The sequence below is a fragment of the Bufo gargarizans genome, chromosome 4 (genome assembly GCF_014858855.1).
Source record: "Bufo gargarizans isolate SCDJY-AF-19 chromosome 4, ASM1485885v1, whole genome shotgun sequence".
In the NCBI taxonomy this organism is placed as follows: Eukaryota; Metazoa; Chordata; class Amphibia; order Anura; family Bufonidae; genus Bufo; species Bufo gargarizans.
Genome location: NC_058083.1, coordinates 384258753 through 384272108, shown reverse-complemented (window position 1 = coordinate 384272108; position 13356 = coordinate 384258753). Strand labels below are relative to the sequence as shown.

The 13356-nt window shown below is 46.1% G+C and overlaps 1 protein-coding gene across 2 annotated transcripts in view; it reads right to left on the bottom strand.

The window, feature by feature from the left end:
* The window catches only part of MTR (5-methyltetrahydrofolate-homocysteine methyltransferase), a 123558-nt gene that overhangs the window by 67135 nt on the left and 43067 nt on the right, over positions 1-13356 (bottom strand). For both annotated transcript variants that reach the window (XM_044289004.1, XM_044289005.1), the window contains 6 exons: positions 11372-11433; positions 10937-11004; positions 10753-10832; positions 6128-6240; positions 1675-1815; positions 1401-1586 (listed from right to left, as the gene is read on the bottom strand). In XM_044289004.1, the coding sequence (XP_044144939.1) occupies positions 1401-1586; positions 1675-1815; positions 6128-6240; positions 10753-10832; positions 10937-11004; positions 11372-11433 (650 nt within the window). The remainder of the gene's footprint in view (positions 1-1400; positions 1587-1674; positions 1816-6127; positions 6241-10752; positions 10833-10936; positions 11005-11371; positions 11434-13356) is intronic.

Genomic DNA, 13356 nt, shown 5'->3' with positions numbered 1-13356 from the left:
GTTCCTATTAGACTGACTTACCCCATATTTAATAAGATTCAGCCCTTAGCAACCAGTCTGCATAAAACTGCAATCTCACTATTCAGTTAAGGGTACTTTCACATTAGCGTTCGGGGCTCCGCTTGTGAGTTCCGTTTGAAGGCTCTCACAAGCAGCCCCGAACATATCCGTCCAGCCCTAATGCATTCTGAGTGGATGCGGATCCGCTCAGAATGCATCAGTCTGGCACCGTCTGTCCTCCGCTCCGCTCAGCAGGCGGACACCTGAACGCTGCTTGCAGCGTTCGGGTGTCCGCCTAGCCGTGCGGAGCCAAACAGATCCGTCCAGACTTACAATGTAAGTCAATGGGGGCGGATCCGTTTGAATTTGACACAATATGGCTCAATTTTCAAACGGATCCGTCCCCCATTGACTTTCAATGTAAAGTCTGGACAGGTCCGTCTGCGGCTACTTTCACACTTAGAATTTTTTTTTACAATATGATGCAGACGGATCCCTTCTGAACGGATCCATCGTCTGCATTATATGAGCGGATCCGTCTCAGACGGATCCGCTCTGAACGTGAGTGAGAAAGTAGCCTAAGATGGCCGCCACTGCCCTCACCCTGAGGCTAATCCCGCCTGCCCTCACTAGCCAGTAACAATAGCCCCCCAAGAGTGTCAGTAACCGGAGTCAGTAATCTCCTGCAGCACAAAGGGGTCCTCTTACTACATGTTGCTTTCATTTATACACTGAGCAGATGGCAGATCTCCCTTCCCTGGTCTGCGCTGCTTCAACTCTGCATTGTCCCAGTCTGCTGAGTAAGGGAGCATCTGCCAAGCGCAGGGACAGGGAGAAGTGCACACAGCCCAGGCACTGTTATCAGCTGCTGGGGAGGACCTGGCTTTGATCATTTACTTACAGTCCCTGGCTGTCAGTAATCTGACCTTGCACGCTGCCTGCTTCTGCGTCCTCCGTCTTTCAACACATAGACGGACCCTGCATAGCAACCTGATTTTAAGCACAGGTAAAAGTAGGCAGTACAGGGAACAAAAATGTGGAATTAAGGGGTAATTGAAAACAAAGTGAAAAGTTGAAATAGGGCCACCAAGGAGATATTAATCGCCACAATCCAATACTCCCAAAAAAAAAAAATATAATTTGACAGTTATACTTTAATGTAAAGCTAAGAAACGCAGAATTCCTCATCCCCCTGCTATACTGGCCATACATACCAGATAGCAGTCAGCCAGTGAGTGTTGCACCAGTAGCTATTTCCCCCGATGACACATTAACACTTGGGTCAACTATTCTGTCTGTCGAGCATTAGCTCAGACAGGCTGGACTTTACAATCCATGTTTCCCTAGACTGTCCTCGTGACAGATCTACCAACCAGAGAATACGAACACAAAAAACAGACCTGCCCCACTTCATCAAAAGCCATGATCACCACCGCAGCTCCAAACATTTTTATCTTTTTCGCTTTTGCCAGGAAGTCTTCTTCTCCCTCTTTTAGACTGATGCTGTTTACTATACATTTCCCTTGGCAGCATTTAAGCCCAGCCTCAATCACCTCAAAGTTGGACGAATCAATACACAGTGGTACCTGTGGGGTTAAACACACAATTAAACCGCTTGAATGAATTCTCGGTTGTATTATGTTACTCTCCTTGGCGGCACAATAAAAAATTTACCTTAGCAACATCGGGTTCAGAAGCAATGTAATTACAAAACCGTGCCATGGCTCTGGGGCCATCCAGCATTCCATCATCCATATTGATGTCAAGGATTTGCGCCCCCATCTCTACTTGTGCTTTTGCAACGGTCAGTGCTTCCTGTGAAGACAGCACAGGAGGATTCATTTTAGTAGAACGCTGCTAGAATACAACCTGAAATGTCTCACAACGATAGATGGATTGCAGGGAGGTTTCTGCAGGAGAAGCAATATTACACAGCATGCATTTACATCCATAGACTTCATGTATTAAGATGCCGATCCCTTCACACTACAAGTTGTTCTTTGTACTGGTTTTCTGACCTCGTGGATAGAGAAATGAAGGGTGCAAATGTGGGGTCTTCCATATCACCCATGTACAATAAAGGGCTGACATTACCAGAAACCCTATTTAAAGGGTTTCTACCACTTAGGTGTCACATATTTAGCTGTCAGACACTAGCGATCCGCTAGTGTCTGCTCTGGCCAACCATCCTAATATAATTGCTTTTGGGCCGGTGGTTTGGCTAAAAAAACTACTTTTATTAATATGCTAATGAGCCTCTAGGTGCTATGGGGGCGTCATTAGCACCTAGAGGCTCCGTCTACCTTCAGAAACTGCCGCCGCCGAGCGCGTCCCTCCAGCCCGCCCATCTCCTCCTGAATGCGATCCTCCTTGTGAGCGTATGTATTCTGCGCATGCGCAGTGAATGTCTGACCGCTTCCTTGCTCAGACATCTCCACTGCGCCTGCGCGATGACGCCATAGTGCTCCGAGGAACAGGCGCAGTGGAGATGTCTGAGCAGGGAAGCTGTCAGACATTTACTGCGCATGCGCCGAATACAGGCGCTCACAAGGAGGATCGCATTCAGGAGGAGATGGGCGGGCTGGAGGGACGCGCTGGGCGGCGGCAGTTTCTGAAGGTAGACGGAGCCTCTAGGTGCTAATGACGCCCCCATAGCACCTAGAGGCTCATTAGCATATTAATAAAAGTAGTTTTTTTAGCCAAACCACCGGCCCAAAAGCAATTATATTAGGATGGTTGGCCAGAGCAGACACTAGCGGATCGCTAGTGTCTGACAGCTAAATATGTGACACCTAAGTGGTAGAAACCCTTTAATGAATGACAGTTTGAGTCCATTCAATGCCATATCAAGCCCTGCAGTGCCGAATTGTTCCTTCAAATAGTCACAAAATAAGTCTTTACAACTTTTTGGGCTTATCTGTGCAACAAATTGCTACATTTTCATTTTGACACCAATCATTTACACTACGTGCAGAATTATTAGGCAAATGAGTATTTTGACCACATCATCCTCTTTATGCATGTTGTATTACTCCAAGCTGTATAGGCTCGAAAGCCTACTACCAATTAAGCATATTAGGTGATGTGCATCTCTGTAATGAGGAGGGGTGTGGTCTAATGACATCAACACCCTATATCAGGTGTGCATAATTATTAGGCAACTTCCTTTCCTTTGGCAAAATGGGTCAAAAGAAGGACTTGACAGGCTCAGAAAAGTCAAAAATAGTGAGATATCTTGCAGAGGGATGCAGCACTCTTAAAATTGCAAAGCTTCTGAAGCGTGATCATCGAACAATCAAGCGTTTCATTCAAAATAGTCAACAGGGTCGCAAGAAGAGTGTGGAAAAACCAAGGCGCAAAATAACTGCCCATGAACTGAGAAAAGTCAAGCGTGCAGCTGCCAAGATGCCACTTGCCACCAGTTTGGCCATATTTCAGAGCTGCAACATCACTGGAGTGCCCAAAAGCACAAGGTGTGCAATACTCAGAGACATGGCCAAGGTAAGAAAGGCTGAAAGACGACCACCACTGAACAAGACACACAAGCTGAAACGTCAAGACTGGGCCAAGAAATATCTCAAGACTGATTTTTCTAAGGTTTTATGGACTGATGAAATGAGAGTGAGTCTTGATGGGCCAGATGGCTGGATTGGTAAAGGGCAGAGAGCTCCAGTCCGACTCAGACGCCAGCAAGGTGGAGGTGGAGTACTGGTTTGGGCTGGTATCATCAAAGATGAGCTTGTGGGGCCTTTTTGGGTTGAGGATGGAGTCAAGCTCAACTCCCAGTCCTACTGCCAGTTTCTGGAAGACACCTTCTTCAAGCAGTGGTACAGGAAGAAGTCTGCAAGGTAAGAAAAACATGATTTTCATGCAGGACAATGCTCCATCACACGCGTCCAAGTACTCCACAACGCGGCTGGCAAGAAAGGGTATAAAAGAAGAAAATCTAATGACATGGCCTCCTTGTTCACCTGATCTGAACCCCATTGAGAACCTGTGGTCCATCATCAAATGTGAGATTTACAAGGAGGGAAAACAGTACACCTCTCTGAACAGTGTCTGAAAGGCTGTGGTTGCTGCTGCACGCAATGTTGATGGTGAACAGATCAAAACACTGACAGAATCAATGGATGGCAGGCTTTTGAGTGTCCTTGCAAAGAAAGGTGGCTATATTGGTCACTGATTTGTTTTTGTTTTGTTTTTGAATGTCAGAAATGTATATTTGTGAATGTTGAGATGTTATATTGGTTTCACTGGTAAAAATAAATAATTGAAATGGGTATATATTTGTTTTTTGTTAAGTTGCCTAATAATTATGTACAGTAATAGTCACCTGCACACACAGATATCCCCCTAAAATAGCTAAAACTAAAAACAAACTAAAAACTACTTCCAAAAATATTCAGCTTTGATATTAATGAGTTTTTTGGGTTCATTGAGAACATGGTTGTTGTTCAATAATAAAATTAATCCTCAAAAATACAACTTGCCTAATAATTCTGCACTCCCTGTAGTTTTGAAAAGTCTGTGAGAGTCACCGTGGTTAGCCTGTCAAGCTGCTTAAGTGCAACTATGAAACGTGATAAATTTGGCATAAATTACGTAAACACAGACTCCTACAAAACTGACTGTATTAAATTGATAAACCTCTCCTTAACTGTGGTTAATGCTTCATCAGAAGTTATAGTTCTAACTATAATAAGCATTTATCTTGATATAGTCAACGCACTTTTTACATCACCTATGGCAAAAATTACTCCTTGCACAATGCGAGGTAACATCTAAATGATATAAATAGAGATAGAGATAGATAGATAGATAGATAGATATATATATATCTATCTATCTATCTCTATCTATCTATCTCTCAAGAGTGGGGGGGAAATGGCAGTGCGTCTTATAAAGCGAATGCAGCCATTTTACTTTGCTGACACAGATACATCACCAGCCACAATGCTGCACAGCGCTACGTTAGTTTAATAGTAGGTACTACTGCTGAGGATTGCACTACTTTAATTAGGATTACATAACTACTACATATGAAGATTGCTGTGCGGGGCCCTGTGCGGGTCACTATTTACACAGGGACACTTATGGGGGAAGAGACGACAATCTGTGAATGACACAAATATAGCATAAGATGCTATATCTGTCACCCACAGACGCGCCCCCCCCCCCATAACAGTGTCACCCACAGACGCGCGCGCCCCCCCCCCATAACAGTGTCACCCACAGACGCGCGCGCCCCCCCCCATAACAGTGTCACCCACAGACGCGACCCCCCCCCCATAACAGTGTCACCCACAGACGCGACCCCCCCCCCATAACAGTGTCACCCACAGACGCGCCCCCCCCCCCCCCATAACAGTGTCACCCACAGACACGGATCCCCCATAACAGTGCGTCATTCACAGATCCCCCATAACAGTGCGTCATTCACAGATCCCCCATAACAGTGCGTCATTCACAGATCCCCCATAACAGTGCGTCATTCACAGATCCCCCATAACAGTGCGTCATTCACAGATCCCCCATAACAGTGCGTCATTCACAGATCCCCCATAACAGTGCGTCATTCACAGATCCCCCATAACAGTGCGTCATTCACAGATCCCCCATAACAGTGCGTCATTCACAGATCCCCCATAACAGTGCGTCATTCACAGATCCCCCATAACAGTGCGTCATTCACAGATCCCCCATAACAGTGCGTCATTCACAGATCCCCCATAACAGTGCGTCATTCACAGATCCCCCATAACAGTGCGTCATTCACAGATCCCCCATAACAGTGCGTCATTCACAGATCCCCCATAACAGTGCGTCATTCACAGATCCCCCATAACAGTGCGTCATTCACAGATCCCCCATAACAGTGCGTCATTCACAGATCCCCCATAACAGTGCGTCATTCACAGATCCCCCATTAGCTCAAAACCCACCAAAAGCACACCTTTTGGTTAAAAAAATTTTTTTCTTATTTTCCTCCTCAAAAGCTTCTCATCATCAAGTGCACCTTATAAAGTGAAAAATACAGTGTGTAAAAATATAATTTTTTTATATATATATATATATATATATATATATATATATTTTTTTTTTAAACAAGTCTTCCTACACATCTTACCTCATAATGTCCAGCCATAATGAGCTTGGCAAATCTTCTTGACCCAGCCACATTACATCGCTCCCCAACATTAACAAAGTTAGTATAAGGCCCCATTCTAAACGGTTCCAAACCTGTGCAAGGAAAATCAAACCCAATTTACAAATTTATAAAAGCATCACTTAGGCAGAACACTATGGCACACACAGAAAGGTTTGTGTACATCCAACTTTAAAGGCTATGTACACCTTTGGGGGCAATTGTTTTAAAATTATTTTTGCATTGTACTTATTTGGCACTAAAAAAAATATTTTTTTCAATTGGTCTTTATTAAAAATGTGAAGCCCTTTTTTCTGTACATAGCTGAGATGCTCTATTAGCAACCCTTGGATTTTCTGTCTTCTCCGTCAGACCAGGAGCTCACATCTCATCTCTGCTCTGACAATTATGAGCACTTATAGCTCAGTTCTTATCTTACTGATAATGTGGCTCAAATAAGGGCTCTTTTACACAAGCGGATGCAGTGCGGGTAATCCGCTGCATGAAAGAGTGCCAAGCTGCGCTATGGACAGCAGAGACACGAAGCATTAACATGACTGATAATGCTCTGTGCCTCTCTGTGATCTATTTACTACAAAATCACGGTGACAACTTTATCTCAACCTTGATTTTGTAGTAAAAAGGTCACAGAGAGGCAAAGAGCATTATCAATCATGTTAACACTCCGTGTCTCTGCTGTCCAGAGCGGGGCTTGGCACTTTTTCACGCAGATTATCCGCACGGCATCCACTTGTGTGAAAGAGCCCTAAGTGTTTATGACCTCTTAGAAGATTAGAGATGAGGGTTAGGCCTCATGCACACGACCGTTGTGTGCATCCGTGGCCGTTGTGCCGTTTTCAGGTTTTTTTTTCGCGGACCCATTGACTTTCAATGGGTCCGTGGAAAAATCGGAAAATGCACCGTTTTGTAGCCGAGACCGTGATCCGTGTATCCGGTCCGTCAAAAAAATAAGACCTGTCCTATTTTTTTGACGGACAACGGTTCACGGACCCATTCAAGTCAATGGGTCCGTGAAAGAACACGGATGCACACAAGATTGGCATCCGTGTCCGTGATCCGTGGCCGTAGGTTACTTTCATACAGACGGATCCGAAGATCCGTCTGCATAAAAGCTTTTTCAGAGCTGAGTTTTCACTTCGTGAAAACTCAGATCCGACAGTATATTCTAACACAGAGGCGTTCCCATGGTGATGGGGACGCTTCAGGTTAGAATATACTACGAACTGTGTACATGACTGCCCCCTGCTGCCTGGCAGCAGGGGGCAGACCCCCTCTCCCCCCCCTGTAGTTAACACATTGGTGGCCAGTGCGGCCGCCCCCCCCTCCCTCCGTCCCCTGTAGTTAACTCATTGGTAGCCAGTGGGCCCCCCTCCTCCCTCCCCTGTAGTTAACTCGTTGGTAGCCAGCCCCCCCTCCCTCCCCTGTAGTTAACTCATTGGTGGAAAGTGGGCCCCCCTCCCTCCCCTGTAGTTAACTCGTTGGTGGCCAGTGGGCCCTCTCCCCTCCCTCCCCCTCCTAATTAAAATCTCCCCTCCATCATTGGTGGCAGTGGAGAGTACCGATCGGAGTCCCAGTTTAATCGCTGGGGCTCCGATCGGTAACCATGGCAACCGGGACGTTACTGCAGTCCCGGTTGCCATGGTTACTTAGCAATTTGTAGAAGCTTCATACTTACCTGCGAGCTGCGATGTCTGTGTCCGGCCGGGAGCACCTCCTACTGGTAAGTGACAGATCATTAGGCAATGCACCGCACAGACCTGTCACTTACCAGTAGGAGGAGCTCCCGGCCGGACACACAGCACAGCTCACAGGTAAGTATAATCCTTCTACAAATTGGCTAAGTAACCATGGCAACTGGGACTGCAGTAGCGTCCCGGTTGCCATGGTTACCGATCGGAGCCCCAGCGATTAAACTGGGACTCCGATCGGTACTCTCCACTGCCACCAATGATAGGGGGGAGATTTTAATTAGGAGGGGGAGGGAGGGAGGGGAGAGGGTCCACTAGCCACCAATGAGTTAACTACAGGGGAGGGAGGGGGGGCCCACTGGCCACCAACGAGTTAACTACAGGAGGAGGGAGGGGGGGGGGCTGGCTACCAACGAGTTAACTACAGGGGAGGGAGGGAGGGGCCCACTGGCTACAAATGAGTTAACTACAGGGGAGGGAGGGGGGGCTGGCTACCAACGAGTTAACTACAGGGGAGGGGGGGGGCCCAATGAGTTAAAAACAGGGGGGGGGGGGGGGCAGTCGTGTACACAGTTTTTTTTGTATATTCTAACCTGAAGCGTCCCCATCACCATGGGAACGCCTCTGTGTTAGAATATACTGTCGGATCTGAGTTTCACGATGTAACTCATATCCGACAGTATATTCTAACATAGAGGCGTTCCCATGTTGATGGGGACGCTTCAAGTTAAAATATACCATCGGATTGGAGAAAACTCCGATCTGATGGTATAAAAGAGACTCCAGACTTTACATTAAAAGTCAATGGGGGACGGATCCATTTGCAATTGCACCATATTGTGTCAATGTCAAACGGATCCATCCCCATTGACTTGCATTGTAATTCAGGACGGATCCGTTTGGCTCCGCACGGCCAGGCGGACACCAAAACAACTTTTTTTTTCATGTCCCTGGATCCTCCAAAAATCAAGGAAGACCCACGGATGAAAAAAACGGTCACGGATCACGGACCTACGGACCCCGTTTTTGCGGACCGTGAAAAAATACTGTCGTTTGCATGAGGCCTTATTAGATGATCCGCACAGTTAACTCTGTGACAGAACGTTTTCATATTTTTAACAAAGACCATTTGCAAAAACAAATTTTAACCCAAAATCAGTAAAATGCAATCAAACAAAAATTGCCTCCGAAGGTGTACATGGCCTTTAAACAATCTAGTTTTATGGTCCTAAATTCTTTGCAAATTTAAAGGTGTATTCCTATCTCAGTCAATCATGGCCAAGATCGGGTCACCCATCCTGTGCAGTAGTCACCGGGGTTATAGAAATAGACAATCAGGCCATCCTTTTCTGTTAAAGGAGTTGTTCAGGTTTAGAGCTGAACCTGGACATACCCACAATTTCACAGAGGCAGCCCCACTAATATGAGCATCAGAGCATTTCATGCTCAGATGCTCTCCTTTGCCCTGCGCTGAATCGCACAGCGCAAAGGCATTTGCATTTCCGGTGACGTACCGGGCTCTCCATAGGCTTCACCCAGCAGTGAGCCTGCTGATGTCACCGGCACTGATGGGCAGGTTTTAGCGCTCACCTAGCCTGTAAAAGGGCTATGACACCACTAAAGCCGGCCTATCAGAGCCGGTGATGTCACCAAATACACTGCTGGGTGGAAGCCTCCACCTAGCATCGTGCAGAGGTCAACAAACAAGCCCTTGCCCTGCACAATCCAGCTTAAAGGTAAGGGAGAGCATCGGGGCATGAAATGTTCCAATGCTCATATCACAGGGGCCAGAGGGGTGAAAATGTGGGTAGGTCCAGGTTACTCTTAATTGTCATTCACTTCAATAGGAGATACAAAATCGGCATAGTTATGCCAGCTTACTATTTCCATAGCCCCAGGCACCTCACAATTTCCCCAAAATATTCTTTATGACAACACTATAAAAATATAAAACACAACTAAAATAAATGACAAGAGGATCCCCAATGCTATAGCCATGAGATGTGCTGCACATTGCAATCATAGCAAGAGCATCGTGTGAGCAACCTTACTAACAATTTCACGGCACTTTAATGACAAAGTCGCAAATTTAGGCATATTGAAATTTGCAACTCTTTTCAAAAGTGGTGAGGGGGGGAGTGGGCGTGGCTAATCGGGGAAGGACGTGGCCAAAACATAATGAATTAACAGTCTAAAGATTTTATTTTCTGTCTTTAGAACAGCTTGGGCCAGTACTAAGCAGTTCTCTCTTGCTCCAACCCACATCCGTTTATTCCAGAAGCTACATGGATCTTGAGGGACCACTACAGGCCCTTGCCTGCTCGATGTCCAGCCCAGGTAGGCCGCGTAGTGGTGGGCATGATTTCAGTCCATCACCACATATGCTGAAAAGGCTGTCCGGCACCCCTCAATTCCAAATATAGCCAGCGGAAGGTAGAAGGACACCTTTATTTGCCTTTCTGCCTCCAAACCAAGATTATGCCCTGCGGTGTATGTTCTACCTAGAAGATCCCCCATCCTCTACTTTGAATGATACCGCAAACGCGCTACAAAAGACACACCAAATTATAAAATGGCATGCACCCCTTACTAAATTTGCAGCATGAAACCCCAGTCTTAATAAACATGTCCCTACAGTATGTTCCTAAAAGCTCAGTGCATGGTGTACTTTCCACCACATTCCTTTTCAGGGAAGGGGCATTAGATAGTATCATGGCAGTTGGTCTACCACTAGGCTATATGCTGTATAGTGCCAAAATGTATATGTGACTGAGCAACTGTGGCCACATGTGCCACAGTAACATGTGAGTGTGTAAACTGGATGGAACAACCACTGAAAGTAGTGTCAGATCGCAGGATAGAAAGGTTTGAGGGAATAGGGAGTAAAGTTGGACATACCAGAAAGCAGCATGCAGTCATCAGACACAGTGGAAGGAGGGACTCTTGGTTTGTAATGCTTCACTGCTTCTGCAATTTCTCTGATAAAGCAGAAACACGGAATATACATTTAAAGTTATTATCGTGATATAAAGAAATGTTAAGAAATAAAATAAATAAAACACATTATTTTCCATAGTTTTACCTGATATGTGCTGGAGTCGTTCCACAGCAGCCACCAACAATATTCACCAAACCATCCATGGCAAAGTCCTGAAAATGAAATTAACATTATTATGTGTAGCATCTGTGAAAAAGAAAAATCTGAAGTTTAATGCTGGGTTCGAATGGGACTGAAAATCCAGCAGAAAGCGGGAAGCCAGTGAACCTCACCCTCTCCACCGCAATGGATGAAATTGCAGCAGAGATCTGACGCATAAACCAACATGCTGTCGATTTCAAATCTGCTCTGCAGTTAAAATTTACATTGAGGCGTTTCTATGCAGTGTGTGGACGCTGCAGATATGCTGTATGAAATCCGCAGCTCACCAGTCATGTGTGAACCTGGCCTAAAACTGCCAAACAAACATTTTTACATCATGACAGCACGCGCGCACATACTATACATCAGTCAGGTTACCTTAATGTGCTTAGCTGTCACTTCTGGCGTTTCATCATAACCACCAAAAGTGTTCGGGAGACCTAAAAGTATGGAAAAAAAAAAAAAAAAAAAAAAAAAAAACATTAATTAAAAAAATTAATTATTACAGTAAAGTACAAATAACATACAGTAGTCAGTGGGACAAGACGGGAAGAATCCATGTTGCCAGGTACCTAGTTGCTCCTTCACCCAAAAATCCCAGATGGTTTAGTGCCCGATATAACACAACATCCTTCCCTTTTTAAAGGGGTTGTCCGGGTTTAGAGCTGAATCCGGATATATCCCTATTTTCACCCAGGCAGCACCCCTGAAATGAGCATCAGAGCATTTCATGCTCCAATGCACTCTCTTGCCCTGCGCAGGGCAAGGGCTGTTTGTTCATATTTTTTACATTGCTAGGCACCGGCACTGATTGGTGATAGCTGTTTCACAGGCTAGGGCAGCACTAAAAGCCCGCCTATTGATTATGGAGCATCTGACGCGTGACACTAAGCTCCGCCCCCCGCCTCCGCTAACTGATCCGGATCTTGCAGGCCATGTGGAGAAGCCAGGGACATGAGGTGGTGGAGACGTCATGACAGAGGCCAGGGTACAGGCTGCTCAGTCCCGCTTGACCTGCTCAGCCCAGCCTAATCCAGCCTGGCGCAGCGTCCTTGGAAGCGACACAGTGGGGAGTTGAATCCATTTGGGGGCAGTAAAGGAGTTGGTGAGAGCTGGCTGCTGGCAGTGTTCAGCTCGGGTAAAACTGTAGAAAAGGTATATCAGTGGCACCACACCAGCCTATGTGCTATATGAAATGAATACCGAGGAGTGATGCCATGCGGTGGTGCTCAGCCTGTAGCAGCAGTGCATATGCAAAGTAATCTTCAAAGGAGAGAAACAAAAACGAGCAGCATTCACCAATTTATAGAAAAGGTATTCTTTAATCCAGCACAGGACGGGGGTGCATGGAGTGCAAACACAGCATCAAGCGACAGCAGTTTTGCGCGTATGTGCGCTTCTTCTGGCCATGCACCCCCCTCCTGCTCTGGATTAAAGAATACCTTTTCTACAAATCGGTGAGTGCCGCTCGTTTTTGTTTCTCTCTTTTGAAGTGTTCAGCTCGGTGTTCCTGCTGGGACGGCGCGTGTGCTGCTATTGAGAGGAGAGGAGATCCAGCTGGAGATGGCAGTTGGAGGTCAGAGGTATTTCCTCCGGTGTATGAGCGAGGAAAAGAGTGCTTTGGACTGTGCCTTTCCGACTGACAATCTGTGTTTTCTTATTAAACGCTCGCCAACTTCCAAACTAATTTATTCAGACTTCTATATACTCTCCTAACTCCTAATTGATTAACCTGGATTCTGGACTGTGCCTTCTTTACAGATAAACAGTTAATGAGGGAACGCAGGCTAACTCCTAATCAGATCTGCTTTCGCTACCAGCCCAGCAGCTTACTCAGCTGACATACCACATGCCTCTGAGGAAAGTATACCGCACATGGCCGGGGAGAGAGCGGGGTTGTGGAAATGCTGACAAATACGGATGGGGGTCAGCGAGTATTGGAGGTGAAAAGTACAAGGTTTCTGGCAAGGGAGGAGAGAAGAGGAGGTCCTATTGGTGGAAGATAATGCATAAGAACTATGTGGGGGAGTGCATGAGACTTGGTTTTATTATTATTATTATAAGGCTCCATTCACACGTCCGCAATTTCGTTCTGCAATTTGCGAAACGGAATTGCGGACCCATTCATTCCTATGGGGCAGCACGATGTGCTGCCCGGATCCTGAATTGCGGATCCGCACTTCCGGGTCCGCAATTCCGATCCCGAAAAATATAGAACATATCCTATGTTCGGACAATATTAGGCATTTTCTATTAAGTGCCAGTGATGTGCGGTCCGCAAAATGCGGAACGCACATCGCCGATGTCAGTGTTTTGCGGATCCGCAAAAAACACACAGACGTGTGAATGGACCCTAATAGTGT